At 36.0% G+C, this 22,964-nt stretch overlaps 1 protein-coding gene across 5 annotated transcripts in view; it reads left to right on the top strand.

Moving 5' to 3' along the window:
* ARFIP1 (ARF interacting protein 1) overlaps window positions 1–22,964 on the top strand; it is a 135,289-nt gene that overhangs the window by 46,110 nt on the left and 66,215 nt on the right. For all 5 annotated transcript variants that reach the window (XM_079920983.1, XM_079920984.1, XM_079920985.1 and 2 more), the window contains exons 2-3: window positions 2,698–2,799; window positions 19,121–19,229. In XM_079920983.1, coding sequence (XP_079777109.1) covers window positions 2,707–2,799; window positions 19,121–19,229 — 202 coding nt within the window. In that variant the 5' untranslated portion in view covers window positions 2,698–2,706. The remainder of the gene's footprint in view (window positions 1–2,697; window positions 2,800–19,120; window positions 19,230–22,964) is intronic.

The raw sequence follows: 22,964 nt of genomic DNA, 5'->3' as shown, positions 1-22,964 counted from the left end.
AGTCATAAAAAGTCAAATACTATATGAGTCCATTGGTATGAGGTATTCAGAACAGTCAAATTCATAGAAATAGAAAGTAGAATGATGCTTGCCAAGGGCTCTGGGGGAGTGAGGGAGGGGAATGGAGAGTTGTTTAATGGGTGTAGAGTTTCAGTTTTGCAAGATGAAGAAGTTCTGGAGATTGCACAGCAATGAGAATACTATACATAACACTGCTGAGCTATACGTTTAGAAATGGTTAAGATGGTAAATTTTACGTTACACGTTTTTTACCATAATAAAAAAAAAGATTTTCATAAGGTCATAATTTAGAAACAGAGGAAGATCTAGATACAGATAACACTTTGTCAACAAACTTTGACGAGTTTGATAACACTTGTCAAGTAGAGTTTGTGAATTTTTAAGCTGTGACTTTTCATCAAAATAATTCTACTCTTTGCTCTTCTTGTGCTTTCATTTGTCATCCCAGTACCCTAGTTGACTGATTCGCTCAGCATCCCCAACTCAAACCTTCGGAAAGGGTCTGATTAGCTCAGGAAATTCCTCTTTCCTCTGTTGGGCAGTGGTTTTCTAACCCGGCCTTATCTTGAAACCTGCAGCTTGCGAGGCTTTGTGTCAGGGGTTCTTCTTTGGTTCAATCAGGGGCCACCCCTTAACTGGGGACTGTGAAAGAGACAGTTTGTCTTAGTAGAGATCAGTGAAAGTCTGTAAATATATGCATAAAAGTAGCCAGATATAATTTAAATAAGACATTTCAAATCCTTTTAAAGTAGATACTGCTTTAGAATAATAATAAGGAAGATATAGTGGATGCTATGGTGAGGGGCTCAGTTACCTCCTTTAGGACCAGGGCTGTCCTTCCAGGAGTGATGCCTGCTGAGGGCTCATAGCTGTGTCTCCCCAGGAATTGCCTCTGCCAAAGAGTACTGCCTTGTGCACGATTATATCCCTATCCAGGGGATAGCCTGCATCTAATAACCAGGGGTAGGGATGCGGGGGTACAAAGGCCTGGCCCCCTTCCCTTAATTTGGAACAACTTTAAAGAGCCATCTCAGCTTCAGTGCTCCATATACGATTGGCCAAGGCCTATGATGTAACAACAGCATTGCAGCTCTGTCCAGTCTTACTACCCTCACTCACTGCATTCAGAGACCCTTCCCCCAGAATCCAATCTAAAGCAGAGAAGTTTTTGTTTTCCTCTCTTGAACTTTTGAAATCTTCTCTCTGAAATTTTTTTTTTAATTTTCAAGTCTTACATGAGATGTTCAGTTTATTAATTCCCTCACTAGTTTCGAGCCTGTGGTAAGGTGAACTGTGAAATACGGCATTTTTAAACCAGTATTTTTTTAATAAGATATTTAGGAATGCAAGGAAATAACTGAGTTTTCTGGGAAATGTTTTAAGTGATATTAACAGGATTTTGCCTTATTATAAAAGTTCTCTTTTCATTGGCTTAACCAAGTTCAGTTTGATATTTTAGTCTTTTATTAAAACTGTCTCCATATAATTAAAGTACACTGATTTTGAGATACTTGGTAATTCACTTTTTTTGTTTTGCTATTTCAACATTTCCCCTTGGTTTGTTTTACTGCAGTGATATCCATGAGAAGTAACGCATGTGTGACTGCATGCTCAATGGGTGGGACAAGGGAGAGAGTGAGGGTGGAACATAATGATCATTTTAACACCTTCATAACTACAAATCAGACTTTTGATGTAGCTCGTATCCTTTCCATTCAGTAAACATTTATTGAGAACCCTGGGCTAATCTCTAATGATACAGAGATGTCTATGACTGTCTCTGTCCTCAAGGACCTGACTTTACTGAAAGGGAATGTATTCATTTATTTGCTTAGATTTGTCTTCTGTTGCCCTCGGAATACAAAGATGTAGAGGTAGTCTATGAAATGTTGTGTCAGACATTAGAAACATTACTATGTATAAAATTTGTCATGGTAAAGAAAAAGAGGTTTGTATAAGGAGTAGAAGTGTAATATAAATGTGGATCTATGGGAAGCAGAACATTTCTAGAGCTGCCAGGAAATAGAAATGTGGCATAGGAAGACCGTAGGATTTATGCAATCTATGACTATTCCAAAAGGCTTGGTTTTAGAGGATCCAAAAGGAAGAGGGGCAGATACTTACTGTTCTAGGTATTTACTGAAGAGTCCAGTCAGTCTCCCAAACTGAGGCAGTGGTACTTTCCCCCAGAGCAGTGCCTATCTTATCTTTTTTTTTTTTAATATTCTCTAGAATCTAGTAGAGTGCCTTGCACATAACAAGTTTCACTAAATGTTGGTTAAATTTGTCTATACCAGTGTTTTTCAAAGTGTGGTCTGTAGATCCAAGAATCTTTCAGGCAGCCTGTAAAGTCAAAACTATTTTCAATAATACTAAGACATTATTTGCATTTTTTGATTTTTGTGTCATTTGTACTATTTACAAGGTAAGGATATTGCCCCCTGGTACCTACAATACGATCAAGAAATCTAAGTTGAATGCAGTTTTAAAGGCCAGATGTGTTTTTTATTATATTAGTGTCATGTTTATTTCATAAGGATTAGGTAGGTTGTAATTATTTTTAAAAAGGGCTATAATGATGGCTTTTAAGTGCTATAAACATGAATATAGTCTTTTGAATGTTTGCCTTTTATGATTTGGTGTTATTTATGACTATTTCTTTCCTCCTTTTTTTAGGAGTCTACTATGGCTCAAGAATCTCCAAAAAATTCAGCAGCAGAAATTCCAGTGACTAGTAATGGGGAAGTTGATGACTCTCATGAACATGGCTTTAATAGGGTAAGAACACTTTTCTGTCTCTTAATACAGAGAATCATGATAAGCCCTTAAAGCTGAGACAAAAGTAATAGAGTTTAATATAGGAATATGTTCTTAGATAGGCTGAAATGCCAGGAATCCAATGTTATTATGGAGGGATGACTAGGTGGGTCGTGTTAGTGATTTGTCAAGAATAAGCTCCAGGCCAGTAAAGCATTTAGGCTTTGATGTTACTATCTGCAATTTTATTACATGACCAGAACAAGAGTATATCTGATGATTTTGGCATATAACTTTATAGAAAATGACTTCATTTTACTTGTGATAAGAAAAAATATTAACTATAGATCATCCTTTAAAAAACTGGTACTATCTTATCTCTTTTCTTAGTACATAATTCCGTAGTACATAATTCCTAAGTAGGCTTCTCTTGACTTTGCCGTTACTTTCTAAAATGGCATATTTGACTCAGTGGAAAATGAAACTTGGGGTGTGTTTAATTTTGATCTGCTGCGCATTTGAAATTGACATTTAATGCATTTTAATGGAAGCATCATGGGTTTAGAGATAATGTGGGTTCAAATTTCAGCTGTGCTGTTCCTAGCAGTGTAACCTTGGGCAGATATTTACTTAATCTCTTCTAGTTGTTGTTTTCTAATCTCTCTAAATGAGATCTTATTTTCATGGGGATATTAATATTAAATGATATTAAAATAAGTTATATGCCTAATATAGTCTTAGAAATGATAATGATGGTTATCATTTCTGGAGATACTTGAATTAAACATCCCATTTTATGACATTTGATACATGTGTACAACTTTAAATAACTTTAAAAATATAGTTTCATATTCTTGAAAAGGTATTGGTTGAAAGATACTTGAATTACTTTACAGCTTAAATAGGACTCTTTTTACTTCATATGTTTTAAGAATAAAATTCTTTAGTTTAACAGAAGGTGATATTTTAGATCAGGATTTCTCATTCTCAGCATTATCTGCATTTTGGGCCAGGTAAATTCCTCAGTGGAGGGTTGGCCTGTGCATGTAAGGTGGTTAGCTGGATCCCCGGCCTCCTAGTAGATGCCGTAGCACCCTCCAGTTGTGACAAGCAAAAATGTTTCCAGTTGTTGCCAAATGTCGAGAGTAGGGAAAAACTTGCCTCTGGTTGAAAACTACTGTTTTGGATAGATCATTTTAATGGATTTTTAGAAAATTCCACTGAATTTCACTTATTTTTGGCTCAGCAGTCCTTTGGAAGAAACAAATGTGTTTTCAAGCTTGGGATATGTTTATTTTAATTGCAAGTGTTTTAACTCGGTTTCTAAGCATCCATGGCCCAATATACGGTGACTGACAGAAGAAAAACTTAAATTCTGAGCACTCAAAGGAAATTTTCACTTTCTGGTATTTGAAAACACTAAGACACACTTGGATATTAAGGAGACTCAAGTTACCATCATTAGACAGTCTACCAATTACTTTATAAACTTCTATTAATTCAAATAATTTTTTATACCAGGATTTTAGTTAATGATTGCTTCATCTTATTTTTGGTAACAGTTCCTTTTTGTGAATTTATTCTGCAAACATTTATTGAGTGTCTGTTGTATACCAGGCATTGGGGATATCATCACAACAAAAATGACAGAAATACCTACCACCAGGGAGTTGATACTCTAATAGTGTAATGAAACCTTTGAGAAAAATGCAGCACATACAAAATGCTGCATTATTTTGGGGATTCACCTGCCATCTTCCATCTCAAGCCTTAAGCCTGTTCATTTTTTTTTTTTTTTTGAGCTATAGCTTATACATAGTAAAAAGCACAAATGTTAAGTGTAAAGCTTAACAGAACCACTACCCACATCAAGAAGTAGAACATTTCGAGGTCCTGCCTTACCTAGCTCCCTCTTGCCCTCTTCTAAGCAATATACCTCCCTCCCTTCCAGGATAATTACTGCTATAATTCTGTTGTCATTGATTGCTTTTGACTCTTCCTGAACTGCATATAAATGGAATCATACAGTGTGTACTCTTTTCTGACTGGCTTTCACTCAACATTATGTCTATAATATTGTTGTTGTTGCTTTGGCAGTATTTAATTCTTTTTCATTGTAATATAGTTTTCCATTGTGTCAATACACCACGATTTGTATATCCATTCTTCAGTTGATGGATACCTAGGTTGTTTCCAGCCTGTGCCTACTATGAATAAAGCTGCTGTGACCAATCTTATACAGGTCTTTTGGTGTACATAATCACCTATTTCTGTTGAGTATATACCCTGAGTGAAATTGCCAAGTCATGGTGATGTTTGGGTTTGGTAGACATTGTCGCCTAGTTTGCCGAGTGGTCAAACCAGCTGATGATCCTGACAGCAGTGAATAAGTATTGTAGTTATTCCACATCATTACCAATTTTTGGTATTGTCATACTTTTAAATTTTAGCCATTCTGATGGAATCATAATGGTTATCTTATTGTGGTTTTAACATGCATCTCCCTGATGACTAATGATGTTGAGCATATTTTCAGATTATTATTGACTATTTGAATATTATCTTTTATGAAGTATCTTTTCAAGTCCTTTGCCCATTTTTCTATTAAGTATATGCCTTTTTCTAATTCATTTGTAGGAGTTCTTTATATGTTCTGGGTATAAGTCATTTGTATGGATGTGTGTATTGCAGATGTTTACCTCCAGTCTGTAACTTGCTTTTGTACTCTATTAATGGTATCTTTAGATGAGCAATAGTTAATTTTAATGAAGTCCAATTTATTAGTGTTTCTTTCCCTTTAATGATTTTTGTGACCCTTCTAAGAAATCTTTGCCTATCCCAGTATCATGAAGATACTCTAGCTTCTTCTAAAAGTTTTACTGTTGTACTTCTTACACATAGGTCTGTGATTCATCTTGAATTTTGTGTATGGCATGATGTAGGGGTCAAGTTTCATTTTCTTTTCTCATATGCATGTGATTTTCATCATTTGTTGAAAAGACTATCCTTTCCCACATAGGGGCCGTTGCTGTTAATCAGGTGATCGTAGATGTGTGGCTCTGCTACTGGGCTGTTTTATTTCTTGGTCTTTTTGTCTATCCTTGCAATAATACCACACTATCTTACCTACTTACTTATTAGAGTAATTAAGTCTGGAGCAAATACTAGCTTCAGCCATGATACCTGGTAGTTAATTCCGCCAGCTTCATTCTTCTGCAGGGTTGCTTTTTACCTTAAACCTATTCATGAGTCTTTAGTTAAGAACCTTTATTGCCTTTGAGTAGTACTGAAAAGTTTTTTTTAATCCTTTCAGATTTTAACTTTAGAATAGAGTCTTATTAGAGTGAAGTGAATTAAATCATTATATATCTGTATAAGTTCTTTGCTTATGCAGTCAAAGCCAGTTAACTTGCTGCTTTGTAAGTTTACTTCTTATTTAATGTTTAATTCTCTTTTTGGAGATTCTCCTATAATGTTATTTCATTTTCTATTGGGGGGTAAAGAAGGAAAAAAGGAAATGTTGTTCTGGAGCTCTCCTCTTATTGGATGTGAACTTCACCAGTAGGCAAGACTCCTTAGAAGCAATAATCCACTTCAAACAGTACACCCCACTTTACCTCCCTAAAGAAATTCAACATCATAAAACTTGTTTCTCTTTGTAGCTGCTCTTATGAACAATATATATCATGAGAGTTTCTTACATATTTAATATTCTTTAAAATAAAACTTGGCTATGTGATCCCTTTTACTATGAGTGAAAACGGTATTTCAAAAGCATCTTTTGACTGTTTTAAATAAATTACACTCAAGATCTGTTAGGCATATATTTACCTACATTTTGGCATACTCCTTTATTTTCCTGAGCAATAAAATGGAAATTGTATTTAACGTCATATTCATATTGCTCTTTTAATATAGATAAAAGTTCATAAGGAAATTGTGAATAATGTACTGCTCTGCTTAGCATTATATAGACTAATAAAGAGATTTCATGAGAAACTAGCTCATAACTAAGGGTATTTTACTAATATACATCTTTTATACATATTTGATGTTTAAAATCATACAATACACAACATTGTAAATCAACTATACTTCAATAAAAAATATTGAAAAAATGAAATAAAATCATATAATGGCTTTTATTTAATGCATACTGCATAATGCATTTTAAAAAGTATAAAGTCTTGTATGAAATTAAGATGATGGCTTATTAAGTTGTCATAACTTGGCTGGCCAGTTGGCGTCACTGTGGCCCAGGCAGTGAAATTGTAAATGATTCTGTTCTCCTTTGTGTGTCTCACTGCCGATGTTTCATTTTTCATTTGATTTCCCTTCTTAGTCTCCTACTACAAGAGGCTCTGGTGGACTTTAACTCAACGGTCACATTGAAATAGAGAATGTAATGGGAGAATTTGTCCTAGAAATTCCCTGGCAGCAGCTTAACATGTGTTAATGTTTCAAGGTTTGTTGCTTTTTTTTATTAAGATGAGGGGCAACAGCTATACGTAGAGAGGATAGGATAATAATCTTAGTATTATCTCAGTTCTTTACAGCAAAAATATTTTTGCTTCTAAATAAAAAGTAATTGTTATTTTTTATAGAGTAGTAAAGTTTAATCTCTAAAGAATACAAATTACTCTTTTACTTATAAACTGCATATTATTTATAATTTATTCTGTTATAGTGCTGGCCAAAATATTAGGTTAGAAATGTGCAATTTGTACCATGAGTTAAAGAAGGGAATATTAGCTCCTTGTGAATTAAGTTGAAACTTCTTGTGAAATAAGTTATATTTGGCAGATTTAGAGAAATTACCTTAGTAAGTATAGCTAAAATAAAACTTTTCCTGTGGTAGGCCCAAAACTAAAATTCATAATTTAGGTTTTTCCACCTATAGACCTTTTCTGTAGAAAAACCTATATATACAAAAGCTACCAAATCTTGTGTTCAATTTGAAGGAGTTTAGGATCCCTTGAACCTTGCAGGTGGATCCTTAGGTTCCCTGTGTTTTAAATACTCCTGATCTATAAGTTTTGAGTTAAATCACAGGATTTTAATCCAGTAGGAATACCTTGAAGATCCCTGTGTCTCACTACTTTATTTTACAACTGAGGAAAAGGGGCCCTGAGGTTGTGATGGAATTACCCATATTAACTCGCTGTACCAAAAGCTTATGTGATTGACTGTAAGTACAGTGTGGGCAAGAATGCTCATTCATTACCTTATCTCCAGGGCCTGGCAGCATTGCTGGCACATAATAGATAATCAGGCTTTCATTAAATGTTTAGTGAATGAATGAACAAATGTTAGAACCAGGACTAGAAACACGGTTTCTAGACTTCTATGGAACAACAGGAAGAGATATTATACTCTTAGACTTGACACATCTTTTGTCCGTAATTTTCCACATGCATCATGGTCATCATTGTTGTAGCTGTTGGAAGTTTTATTGTTTTGGACGTTTTTATTGTTATTTTTCTTTTACTCTTTAATTCTTTTGTTAAACTAAGTAGTTTCTCCATTCCCCTGTACTTATTAGTCTGGATAACATACTTTAGCAGTCTAAAGAAGACTTGGGAAAGAATATAAGAGTAGAAATTATAAGAACCCTTTTTAGAACACATTTCCTCTCCTCACCTTAATGTTGTAACTGTCCATTTATTTATCTGCTTTTCCCAAGAGCTTGGAATCACTCTGTTTATGGCAGAGACGGTATGTGTGCACTGCACAGCTTATGGTTCACAGTAGTTCAGTGAAAGAATGAGTTTCAGTATGACTTAAATTTAACATAATTTCTACTTCAGCCATCCTATCCTAGAGTTTGAGTAGCATCTGATGACAGTTTTTCCCCATACTATATGGTGATACAATATAATGCTTCTGCATTGTCTGAAAAATTTAGTACTTCTGTCATTGGCAGCATTGATTTGATGAGGGCTTTTTCCTAAGGCCAGTTTTTTACCAGATGTATATCTTAGATCCCTTTAAAGGTATGGCAAATGTTTTTCAGGGGTTGTTTAATCCATGCAAATCTAAATTCATTTTAATATTTACTTTTTTTAAGTACAGAATATATTCTTAGTACTATTACCACAAATTAAGTTTTAAAATATATGTTTATTATATATACATCTATTAAATTAACTCTGGATTCATATTCCTGTTGAAAATTGTGAATAAGTATAATTTTTAATGAAAAGCTGAAGCCATATGTATCTTAATTATAATTTTTAGATTGTACCTTTATAAACAAATGCTATCATGGATAAGTGTTTTACTATTTAGGAGAAATTGTTTTGAATGTAGTTATATACAAACATTTCCATAGTGATAGTCTTTGAATGAATTCAGCATTTCCTTGATGCAAATTGGTACATCTTAACTTCAGTACTACTTAGAATCTAGACTTTAGTCTAAGATGCAGGGGTTGGGGTGGAACCAAGAGAATAGACAGTAAACTGCCAGAAGATAGTGATGCTCTAAGTTCTTGTTAAATGTTTGTTGAGTGAATGAGAGGGAACTGGAGAGAGAGAGAGAGAGAAATGAGATTGAGATTTTGTGTGTGTGTGTGTGTGTGTGTGTGTTGATAAAATGAAGAAAGCAGGTAAGTCAGGAGATTTGCTGTCTTGATCAACTGGAGTAACAGATATGGGAGGAGATTGTGATCATAAAATAAGATATTAGATTTAAGATTCCAGGAGTGTTGCTTCCTGAGCAGTGACAAGATCCAAAGAGTGGCCATGGGAGTTCCAGTTGCTTAAGTAGAATTGGGCGTGAAAGGTGAAAGGCATTAGAGATGAAGAAGTTAATGAAATCTGAGACTAAAGTGTAGGTTGGGATATACTGTATTAGTTGAATATATCTTTTATCTGCCGTCACACCCTTGGCCTCTTGTCCAGCTACAGACCACCAAATCTGAATGAAACTACCAACCTTAGGCTTCCTACAAGCATACTGAGGGGGAAGAAATCATACATCTTTACAGATGGTTATTACTACAACCCATCATTCTGCATCAACATAGGTAGGCAGGCTCATGCAATAGATTTTATTTCATTTTAAGTATTTCACAGTTTGTATTAAAAAAAAAATAAAGCAACAGACTACATACCGTGCCATTAGTAGAGTATGTTTTTGATGAGCTGTAAAACTCAGCTTAGACACCTTACATATCACTTTGGAAGTAATTGCAAACTGAACATAGAGTCATTCCCTGAAAGCGTGCCCAAAACGTTGGGAACACCCAGGATAATGGTAAAAATTGGGGATAGAGCAGAAGACCTGGATATGCCAAAGCCCTCATTATTGAGGGGACTGACCGGAAAGAAGGTGGGTGATGGAGGGTCGGTAGGTGGGGCGGCCCGCAAGGGCAGTGAGGTGGGAGTCAGCACTGCACACTACAGCAGAGTTCCTCAGAGTGTAGACAGAGGGTTACCTACATCAGAGTCACCTCACTTACTTGTTTGAAATTCTGACTCCTGGGTTCCACACTTCAACTTAACCAGAATTACAACAGGCAGCTAAGAAGAACCTGCATTTTTAGTAGTTTTCTCAGGTGATTCTTACCCAAACCAAAGTTTGAGAACTGGTAGTTAGGAAGTGGAGAGCTGAGAAAATGCTGACCTTCCCTCTACCTGCTTGATAAATAATGTTGGAGAATAGGCCACTTTGACTGAAGATAATTGTAGAGTGTCAGAGAGGCCACCGTGAGGAGGTTAAGGATGTTGCAGTATGTTTACAGCAGAATTAGGAATGTGGAGGTCTGTTGAATAACAGCTTTGCTTCTGGCAGATACTCCTTATAAGCAGCTAACTATTAAAACAACAAAAGGGGGTTTTAAATTACCAAAGTTTATAGAATATTTAACATAAAATTTTCAATTTGTTTCTTTTAAAATTATATTATGTATATGCTGTGGAAGGTTTTATCCATTTTGAAGAATGAGATAAGGTGTTTAAATTGAGAAAATTAAATGAAGTATTAGTATTATATCTGCTAAATACTAGGAGTACCAAAGAGGAACAAAATAGATGGTCTTAGGGAGCTTACCGTCTTCAGGAGAGAGAATGTAGACAAATAATGTCAGTGCTGTGTGAGAAGTGATATGCTAAGCCCAGTATAGCATGGGCTGATAATGGGTACGAACAAGTATGGGAAGATTACCTGAGGAAGTGCTATCCAAGCTGAATCTAAAGGATGAGCCAACCCGATGAAGAAGAGTAAAGAATGGTCCCATCAGAGGCAATTAGAAAGACCTGAAAAGGTTGCGAGACCGTAGAATTGAAAATTCGTTATTGTTGGAGTGGGGAACGTGGGGGCAGATGTGTGAGAAATGAGGTTGGAGAGTAAGTAGGGATGAGGTCCTGTAAAACCTCAAAACCGTGTGGAGGAGTTTGGACTTTACCTAAAAAGCAATGGAGGACCACTAAAATGAGTAAAAACTGAAGTGCCTCATCACATTCGCATTTTAGAAAGTTGTCTCGTCCTACTGTACAAAGAATGAATTTCAGGGCTGACAAGACTAAAGACAAGGGAGACAGATTCTTCAGGTCACCATGGGAAGAAGGGAAGTGAGACTTCGGACTTTGCTCTTGGAGGGAAACTAGAGCCAGGAAAGAACACCAAGCCATTTTAAAAGATGCAGATAGGAGGAAAACTGGGGAAATATAGTGTAAGGAAACTAGGGAGAAGAGAGTTCGTGTAGTTTGTGGAATACTTGGAGAATCCTTACAGATTGTTGGTGGTTGCAATGCATGCTTTGCGAATTCCTCCTTTTTAAAAGATTTCTCCTCCTCTCTCTGAGTAAAAGGGGAGAATTCATTAATAAATCTCTAGTTCTTTTTTTTAACATCTTTATTGGAGTATAATTGCTTTACAGTGGTGTGTTAGTTTCTGCTTTATAACAAAGTGAATCAGCTATACATATATCCCCATATCTCCTCCCTCTTGTGTCTCCCTCCCACCCTCCCTATCCCACCCCTCTAGGTGGTCACAAAGCACCAAGCTTAAAATCTCTAGTTCTACTTATATACTGTAGTGTTCTGCATCTTACTGAGCATGTGTATTTTTTTAAATTAATTAATTAATTTTATTTTTGGCTGTGTTGGGTCCTCATTGCTGCGCACGGGCTTTCTTTTAGTTGCAGTGAGTGGGGGCTATTCTTCATTGCGGTGGGCGGGCTTCTCATTGCGGTGGCTTCTCTTGTTGTGGAGCATGGGCTCTAGGCACACGGGCTTCAGTAGTTGTGACACGCGGGCTCTAGAGCGCAGGCTCAGTAGTTGTGGCGCACGGGCTTAGTTGCTCCGCGGCATGTGGGATCTTCCCGGACCAGGGCTCAAACCCGTGTCCCCTGCATTGACAGACGGGATTCTTAACCACTGCGCCACCAGGGAATCCCCAAAGCATGTGTATTTTAAAGCAAATTTGCTGAACATTTGGTGTTCTTTAATTGTTAATTTTGCTCTAACTTCAGTTCAAAAGTAGATTACTATGCTAAATTATAAAGTTACATTTTTAACCTCATTCTTATTCTTACCTCTGTTAAAATATGCAAATGGAAGCAAGTTATTTTGGTTGAAAATGAACATCCCTTCACAGCTTTATGGAAGCTGTAACTACAAGTATTATCTTGTATCCTCTGAAAAGAACTTAAACTATACATGAAACTTTTTTGCCAAAAGCATTATATTTTATTTTAATTGTTTGAAGATTTATTTTTAGAAACTGTTAAATACTCCAGTATTATCCTAGTAGCTTGAATAGAAAATTAACTTCAGGTTTATTCCATTTTATTGTGCAATTGTTAAGCATGACTTTGCAAAGTCTTAAACATTGAGTTGAATGTGAGCGACATAAAAATGCAAATTAGGGATTTTACATTGTTGGTTATAAATGGGCTCATTGTCTCTCAAATATATTCTGGAAACTATAGGAGTAAATGCAGTAACATATATTTTAAAAGTTACTAAGCTAGGCACAACCTTACAACTGAGACACTAAAAGTTTAAGGGTTATGTAAAGATACGTTTTAAAGTTTTTGTGAACTATGAGGCTAAATTATATTACTTAGAGAATGTGTATTTTACAGAAAGCAGTCAACAAGCTCATAAAATACTGAGTGTTTTCTTACAAGTCATGCATTCCACTCTCATAGCGCATATCATTTTGTGTTGCAGCAACTTAACTGCCAGACCACTATCAGAATGATAATTCTGTTCACAACCTGAATGGATCTATTTGTACCACTTTTGGTTAGGCTCCTTCTGCTAGTAAGAGTTTAAGCAAAGGAAGGCCTTAGTGTTTTTCAAATTTTACAGCTGTTTTACATAAAGGACACGAGGTTTTTTTCTAGAAGAACTTTTGTTTGTTGAGTAAAGGACCCTTGGGAGACCATTGGGAGAGGTTTGAGTGAAATGTAATATCCTCAGACAGCTAGAAGTTGTTTCTTCCAGAGGCCATGCATGACAAGATGGAAGCATCCCTTAACTTCTTAAAAACTTAGGGAATGAGAGGTATCCATCAAATTCCCTATTTAACCTGTTACTCGCTCCCCTCTTCCCAACTACTACTACTATATCTCTTTTCTGGGAATTCACACAATATTTTGTGACAGGACAGATGATTCAAATGAATAATGTTCTTTCAGTTAAGTTCTAAGAATACAGCAAACACAACTCTCCTGGACCTCTGTGCCATTTGTATGTTGTTTATGGTTTTTCACCCTCATATTTTGAGAGCTGTCTTTGATACTTTTTTCCTTAAGGAGAGCTAAAAAGCTGTCAAGACTTGGAGCAAAGCAATATCCAGGGAAACCACTCTATAAATAATTGACCTTAATAACCAAACTCACAGAGTTTGAGAAATATCTTGGTGCTTTGACATTATTTATTTTGTAAGTGATGTATTTGTCTTTTAGAGAGAAAAAATTATCTGGTTTTATGTAAATATGAATAAAAGTGTCAGTAATATTTAAAACTGGAAACCATTGATTTAGTACATTAGTATATTAAAAAATAAACTGGGAAGGTAAAGATCATTTATTTAGCAAAATGAACAGACTCAGAGATTTGGTTTAAAAATAAGAAGTAAATAAAACTGAGTGTAAAGAGTGTTTTCTTTTTAATTCTAAGTGCTCTCCAAAACAATACACAGATGAAAAGGATATTGTCCTGTGACAAGAGGTTTTACGTGACATTAGGAAATAAGTGAAATGGAATGAAAGTTGTTATCTGTTTTGTACCAGTAGGAAATTACAAGTTGAGAATATATTTGCATTAGTGTGTTTAAACTAGTGAGCAGATTCTGCAATGATTTTTAAAAGATATTTTTTAAATAATTTTTTTAAGAAAACATACTAGCTAAAATAAATTGAGTCTCTAACAAATTGCTTGTGTCTGTTTACATTTACTATACATTACAGTTAATAGTGTGTCTTGAAGCTTAGTCCTATTTCTGTGTTCCTGTTTTCTCATCTGTAAAATAGTAGTGATAGTACTACTAAATGAGATATTAGGCAGTTCTTGCTTTGTATAGTTCCAAAATGCATTAATTTTGGTTACCGTGGTTTAATTAAATAATATCTGTCCCGAACAACACAGCTCAGATTTCTGTCACCACAGTGTATTAACAGTAGTTGTATAAAGTATAAACTTCACTGCTAGCACTTAAGTTCAAAAATCACCATGTGAATGACGATGCATACATATCATGATTATTGAGTAATCACATCACTTTCAAAGTCTCTTGGTGATTGGTCACTGTATCTGTTATTCATTTCATACACAGACAGCAAATCATGTGGTTCTGTTATCACCTTGTCTCCTGGTCATAAACCCATGTGGCATTTTACAGAAGTGGATAATCAAAAGGGAGTGGGTAAACAAAGATAGAAGTGCAGCAAAGAAATGAAAAGTGATAACATAAATTCAGACCAAACCTAAACGGGGGTGGGGGGGCTTCCCTGGTGGTGCAGTGGTTAAGAATCCACCTGCCAATGCAGGGGACACAGGTTCGAACCCTGGTCTGGGAAGATCCCACATGCCGTGGAACAGCTAAGCCCGTGCACCCACAACTACTGAGCCTGTGCTCTAGAGCCCACGAGCCACAACTACTGAGCCTGTGCTCTAGAGCCAGCGAGCCACAACTACTGAAGCCCGTGCGCCTAGAGCCCATGCTCTACAACAAGAGAAACCACCACAGTGAAAAGCCCGCGCACCTCAATGAAAAGTAGCCCCTGCTGACTGCAACTAGAGAAAGCCCGCATGCAGCAACGAAGACCAAACTCAGCGCCCCCCCCAAAAAAAAACCTAAATGGGGGACTTCCTTGGGGGCACAGTGGTTAAGAATCCGCTTGCCAAAGCAGGGGACACGGGTTTGAGCCTTGGTCCAGGAAGATCCCACATGCCGAGGAGCAACCAAACCCATGTGCTACAACTACTGAGCCTGTGCTCTAGAGCCCAGAAGCCACAACTACTGAGCCCATGTGCCGCAACTACCGAAGCCCATGCGCCTAGAGCCCGTGCTCTGTAACAAGAGAAGTGACCGCAGTGAGAAGCTCACGCTCGGCAACCAAGAGTAGCCCCCGCTCGCTGCAACTAGAGAAAGCCCGCACACAGCAGCGAAGACCCAACGAAGCCAAAAATAAATACATTTATTTAAAAAAAAAATACCCCAACAAAACCTAAATGGGACTTCTCTGGCTGGTGGTCCAGTGGTTAAGACTTCGAAATTCCACTGCAGGGGGCGTGGGTTTAATCCCTGGTAGGGGAACTAAGATCCATGTGCCCCACAGTGTGGCGAAAAGAAAAATAAACCTAAACGGAGTTGTGGAAGAAATAACTGACCCACAGGCATGTTGACACTGCCACGGTTTGAGAGACTCTAGATCTGAGCCAGAAGAACATAGTGAAGGCTAACTTAACAACATAAGCAAGGAAAGAGTTTTTTAAAGTTTTGACAAGAATTTTTGAAGGTAATGGAATAATCAGTTTTTCCCATTAACCACTTTGCATGGTTTCTACTTGCTTGGTCATTTTTATGATCTTGATCTTGCCCTGTCATGCAGAGTGAAGACTGCCTGTACATAAAGTGCTTAGAACAATCCCTGGCACATAGTAAGTGCTCAAGAAATGTTTGCTATTGTAATTATTATTGATAGCACTAATTAGTTGTAAAGATGATTGTAGTAGGGGAGAGGGATGGCCAGCTTAACTGAGTGCCTAAAAATAAGTACTGGGTATCTCGCCCACATTATCTCGTCTAATTGTAGTAGTACTCTGGGGTAATTTTGATCCTCTTTTTACAGCTGAGCTAACAGGAACTAAAACGTTTTTAAGTACTTACCCAGGATCACATAGCCACTAAATATTGATAGGAAAGTAATATTCAAATGAGGCCATCTGAATTATCTTTCCAGGTCTTTCATGTTTCTAGTAATAGTTGATACTTGATGAGACTATCACAAACTTTAAAAAGTGATTTTAGAGTCTTTGCTGTTGATAAACATTTTTAAGGTTTGCCATACAAAATTCAAAAGGTGATTTCACGGGGAGCTCTAATTAGGGTGAAGAAAGCAAGAATCAATCTTTCAGCTTACTTGTATTTACTGTTATGTTATTGTGCTTTTATTTTATGTTTATTAGTTTTTGTTTGTCCTCATAATGATTAGCAGTGAGATCCTTAAATTTTTTTTAAAAATTATGTCATAGCTTTGCTTATAACAAATCATTGGAGTGGGTATTTTTTCTTTTTACAGGCCAATTCAAAGAAATGTCCCTGGTAAAACTAATGTTAATTAGTTTTCTCTTTTGGGGTAGACATATCATCTCCATTGGATTAAACAGAAAGTTTGCCTTTGATCTTTTTGGTCTTGCTAATGAAAAACTCTAGATGTTAAGTGTACATTGGTTTTACCACTTTTTTAATGTTTTTATCAAATATTGGATATAAAAGAGTGTTGATACAATATGTATAAGATATAAAGAATAACTATACACATAAAAGGCATACAGATTGGAAAGGAAGAGGTAAAACTATCTCTATTTGCAGACAACATAACCTTGTATATAGAAAATCCTGAGGAATCCACACACAAAAAAAACCTTTTAAAAATAATAAGTTCAGCATAGTTGAAGGATAGAAGAGCAATATGCAAAGCTCAATTTTATTTCTAAACTCTAGGAATAAATAATCCAAAAATAAATTTAAGAAAACAGTTGCATTTATAGTAGCATCAAAAATAAGAAAATACTCAGGAATGTGTGCAAAACTTGTACCCTAAAAACTATAGGACATTGAGGAAAGAAGTTAAAAAAGATCTAAATAAATGGAAGGACATCTCACGTTCATGGATCAGAAGACTTAATTTGTTAAGATGGGAGTCTCCCTAAATTGATCAGATTCAACACAGTCTCTATCAAGATCCCAGCTGGCTTTTTTTTGTAGAAATTGACAAACTGATCATTTGTAAATGGCTCACTCGCTCATTTTGTTCAGAATTCTGCCCACATCTTACCTCTTCAGAGAGACCTTCCCTGAATATCCCATCTAAAGTAGCACCCTTTGCCTGTCACTCTGTATCCCTCTTATCCTGCCTTAAAAAAATAACAAACACACTTACAATTTATTACTGTTTACCCTTGAACAATGGGTTGGGTGCCCACCCTCCCCACAGGCAAATTTTTGTGTAACTTTTCCTTTGGCCCTCCTTATCCACGATTCAGCATCTGAGGAGTCAACCACCTCGGATCTTGTAGTACTGTAGTACAAGCATATTTATTGAAAAAAATCGGCATATAAGGGGATGCAGTTCAAACCTGTGTTTTTCAAGGATCAACTGTACTTACTACAGCACTTCTTATTACCTGAGATACATTTATTTAGTGTCCATCTCCTCCTTCCCCTATACCTCACATGAGTCTGATGGGCAGAGACCATCTGTTTCCTACAGTGCTTATCTGTAGTGTCTAGAGGACTGGCTGTCATAACTTGGTGCTCATTAAATGTTGATTCAGTAAATCCTTTATGTTCCAGAGCTCAAGCAGTACTTTCTCTTTTCCTATTTGATTTTCATGGACTTAGTCCCTATTGTGAATTCCTCTGATACTTATTGTCTTTACTTTGGCACCAAGTTCAACTTTTATATTAATGTTTGTGTATGTTGTCTCTCCGGTGAGGCAAGTACTGTACCTTATGTTATCTTTTTCTTTGCCCAGCAAGTCTAACATAGTAAGAATAAGCAGATACTCATTAAATTAAATTTTAAAATAAGCCTATTGCTGTATCAGCTTCTTAATCTATATGGTGTTGTCATAAGTCCTTTAGTTTATTCAACAAATTCATTTATTTATTCATCCAACAAATATTTATTGAATATAATAAATAAATTATATTTATTTATCACTAGCTACTTAATGGTAACTGCTGTGAGAAAAATAAAACAGGATAAGCAGAATAGGGAATTCAGTGTGAAGGCTGCAGGAGTTTCAAATGATAACTGTACATTATATGTGGTGGAATAGAGTATTAAGAAAGGACTTCAAAGACGTTTATCTTTTAGTGCATCGCTAACTTGTCATTGTTGTGAAAAACCAGTAGGATCCATTCATAGACTCTGATTATGAAAATTGGGTAATTCCTCATATCCAAGTCAGAGGACAGAAAGGACTTCTAATTGGAAATCTGTGTTTCGTGGCTTTTTCTCTTTTCTTTTACTATAAGACTGAATGTCAAATATTATATTTATTACCATTAAAAGCTAAATTGCAGTTAGGTTGGCTAATATAATATAATTTATATTATAGGTTGGTTTAATATAAATCTAAATAACAAGAAATTTTCTTTACCTCAACCTTTATCTCACCCTGACTGAAGTGAGAGAAGCCCTGTTTACTTAGCTAACCTGGAAATCAAAGGGAAGTTGAATTTTGCAAATGAATGATTGGTTTATACTGAACATTAGCCAGGCTCATCATGATTATATTAGACATCAGTATGTTTTTTAATGTTAGACTTGACTTTTTAATCTTAATTTCTACTCTTTAAAATGATTTTCCTGACGTATCAGTGGATTAGAAATTGAATTTTAATATCTGCCTGATGCTTAGTTCTAAAATGATGAAAGTATTTTGTATTTGATATACACTGTACCTCTTAATAGCAAATCTTTCTGGGTTTGCTGCTGATTATACATCATTACAGAACCCTGTGACAGCATAAGGGAATACTACATAGTAGAGAGAAAAAACAGTTTAAGGTGGATTAAAAGGACATAGTTATGCTGAAATGTTATGTGATATGAGATTTTTTACAAGATTTTCTCTTTTATTTAAATGTTGCTAAGGATTTGAAGCGTTCATTACCAGCTGGACTTGGTCTCTCAGAAACCCAAATCACATCTCATGGCTTTGAAAGTACCAAAGAGGGGGTTATTGAAGCAGGAGCATTTCAAGGTAAGGAACCCATTATTTTTAAAGATGGCTGGGGTGGAGCCTTTATTAATAAAGCATGAGGGTTGAGCCCTTTAATTCCGTGATAAAACACTGATTATAAACATAATCCTTTTTCTCTTCAATTTAAATAATTTAAGAATTGTTTAGTAGTCATCTCTATATAAATAGATCAATGTGCATAACTGCACTGATTATTACTTAAGAATTGGTTTTAAAATACTGAAATAAAAACTCAAAAATTATGTCAAGAATGCATATTTAAATTATTTTAGGGGTAACCACAAAATTTATAGGTCAATATTGATTTGTATAAATACATATTTCCTGTTTCATAGCAATTAGGAAAATGAAACTTTTATTTTTCTTACTATACATGCTGTGTAGGAGGTCTCCAAGACCACCCTCAGATTCAGTAATTTCCTAAGAGGACTAACAGGACTCAGTCTATAGTCATACTCTAGGCTATGATTATTACAGCAAAAGTATACCGAGCACAGTTAGCAAAGGCAAAGGATGCCTGAGGCGAAGTCTAGGGAAACTGGGCATAAGCTTGCAAGGATCTTTTCCCGGTTTGGTCACACAGGACATGCTTAATTCCCCCAGCAGAGCTGTGACAACAAATGTGAAATGTTGCTAACGAGGGAAGGTAATTAGAGCCTCAATGCCCAGAGTTTTTAGTGGAGATTGCTTGCTCACATAGGCGCCCTCTCTGAGCACGTGCCCAGATTCCAGACTCCCAGAAGAAAAGCGTAAACCACATTGTTTGTATAAACAGTTTAGGCATAGTGAGCAAGTTTTACCATTTTGGGAATGGAGGGAATCACCCCAAAATTAGAGTTCTCAGATGCCAGCCAAGGGCCAATCTTCTATAAGCTGGTCTTTTTAAGGATAAGTAGTTAGACCTACTATGTTAGCTATTTTCTGCACACATCCCATGTATATATGTCTATTTTTAATATAAAGTAAAATGCTTCCTTTTTTAATGCTCTTGCCTATAATAACATTTTTTAGGTATTCTTTCATTTTCACACAAGTGAAAGAAAGTGAAATCATGTGGAAATTTGGACGTGAAAATGGATCGTTTTCTCGGACAGAGCTGTAGTTAAAGTAGTAATAGTTGATGTTCAATGAAGAATTTTAATTTTAATATTGCATTATAATTTCACAAAATAAAAAAGATATCTCCATGCCTTTGTAATCCTTAGCCCTCTTGCGGATAATAGTATTCTATATTCTTATTATATTAATGGCCAATACTTCAGTCAGAAACAACTTATATTTTGGGACTTCCCTGGTGGTCCAGTGGTTAAGACTCTGCAATCCCAATGCAGGGGGGCCTGGGTTTGATCCCTGGTCGGGGAACTAGATCCCACATGCTGCAACTAAAGATCCCACACACAGCAAAGAAGAGCCCATGTGCTGCAGCTAAGACCCGATGCAGCCAAATGAATAAATAAATATTTTTTTTAAAACCTGTATTTTGAAATATATTCTTTGTTAAATGGATCCTGGAAATAGGCATTTAGGATAACCCAGTATAATATCCTCTGCTCTAGGCTGTAAAATGAGTGGGCTACCTACTGACATTATTTTTTTTTCATTTTTCATTCTTATGTTCAGAAAAATAAAGATATAGAAAGGGAGCATACATGTCAGTATCTCCATAGTCATTGCATAGCATTGTGGTGTTATTTTCTAGGGGATAACTTTGAATTTGAAAAGGTTAACTGATTGCCTAAAATTATGAGTGCTTAAAGATATAAGGCTGCATAATGTGACATCATTTTTGCACCAGTCACCGATTTCCAAATTTAAATGTCAACATAGAATAAAAAAAAAAAAACTTTTACAATTAAGATATTTTAAGTATTTTCAGTGAAATTATTTAGCTGGTGTTTGGTTTTATTCTTTCCCCCTTAATCAGAATAGTATTATACAATAATCGAAATCAGCTGGCCATTGCAGCCTGCTGTGCATGAGCATGAAAATGCCAGTCACTTTCACTTGCTTATAGATCCATCCTCATCCTTCAAATTGGAATAAAAAATGTTTCATGATAATGGCGGTAATTTACGTCTCTTTGAATTGACTTTGTAAAACACTTTTTAACACAAACTGCGTTGTTTATCAGTATATGAAAAAGATAATCATTCTGCCATACTCAGATTAGTTGAGCATTTATTGGAAAGTTATAGTTGTTTTAAGTGCCCTTGTTTTTGTTCTGTTTTGTTTTTTATATATTTATTTATTTTTGGCTACGTTGGGTCTTTGTTGCTGCGCGCGGGCTTTCTCTACTTGCGGCGAGCGGGGGCTACTCTTCATTGCGGTGTGCAGGCTTCTCATTGTGGTGGCTTCTCTTGTTGCAGAGCACGAGCTCTAGGCACACAGGCTCAGTAGTTGTGGCTCGCGGGCTCTAGAGCGCAGGCTCAGTAGTTGTGGCGCACGGGCTTAGTTGCTCCGCAGCATGTGGGATCTTCCCAGTGCAGGGCTCGAACCCGTGTCCCCTGCATTGGCAGGCGGATTCTTAACCACTGCACCACCAGGGAAGCCTTAAATGCCCTTATTTGAAGACATACATAGATAAATTGGAATGAGCATGATTTTCTCATGTTTAAAATTTAGGAAATAGGTCTTAACGAAAAAATGTTAGGAGTTGGGGCTATGTTAGCTCTCTGGAGAAATGACTGAATGATAACTTTAAATGACTCTATTACCATTGACTTTTCCATCTCTAGAGCAAATTTAGAAGAAATGATACTTAAATTCAGCCTAACAACAAGAAATACTGAAATCTGCCCAGCAAATACACTGTAGAATCAATAATAGTAGAAATCATGAATAAATCAACTCATAAGAGTGAGGTATACTTGGTATCTGAGTTTTGTTTTAATGGGATTTTGATCATTGCATACACATATTCATATTCCTAGATTTCTGCTGTTAAGAGAAAACAGAGCAAACTCCCCAAATTTAGTCAATTAGCAAAAACATAGAGTTTTAAGAATTATTTTTTGTTGGAATGATTTACTTATTTATTGTGAATGATTTTAGTAACTAATTGAGTCTAAATTAGTGGTTTAAAGGGTTGAAGATACAGAGAATAATTACCCTTGAGCAAACAGTTGAAGGTACACACTTACCTCAGCACCATGTCTTTTGCTACTTTAGTTTGGAAAGTTCTGTATCATTTGTTACATATATTATACATATCTCATGTTATGTCATGGGATTATCTCTTATGTAAGATTAATAAACAGTGATAACCAGAACAACAGAGCTCTGTTCCTGGGATCATCAAGAAATGGAACTACAGTAGTCCTCTTTTATTTAACACTTCCTTATATAATAGAAACCCTTGTGCCTTGGATAGTAGAGATAGTCTTTGTTTAAAATGGTGATTGAACTGGATAACATTAAATGCCTTCCAACTCAACAAGTAATTTATGGATTCGTGTTTTCTGTATTGAATTTAATAATGGAGACATTATGGTGTGGATTTGGAACATCTGAGTCTCTAATAAGAAGCTGTTTTAACCTCTCTGCACCTCATTTCTCCTGTAGTTTAATGTCAGACTAGTTGGTTTCCGTTGTCCCTTCCAATTTTCTTGTTTTGTTTTTTTGTTTGTTTGTTTTGGCTGAGCGGCATGTGGGATCTTAGTTCCCTGACCAGGGATTGAACCCGTGACCTCTGCATTGGGAGCACACAGTCTTAACCACTGGACCGCCAAGGAAGTC

This window comes from Stenella coeruleoalba (assembly GCF_951394435.1).
Source record: "Stenella coeruleoalba genome assembly, chromosome: 4".
Classification (NCBI taxonomy): Eukaryota; Metazoa; Chordata; class Mammalia; order Artiodactyla; family Delphinidae; genus Stenella; species Stenella coeruleoalba.
Note: the sequence above shows the minus strand (reverse complement) of the source record. Positions and strands in the feature narration are given on the sequence as shown.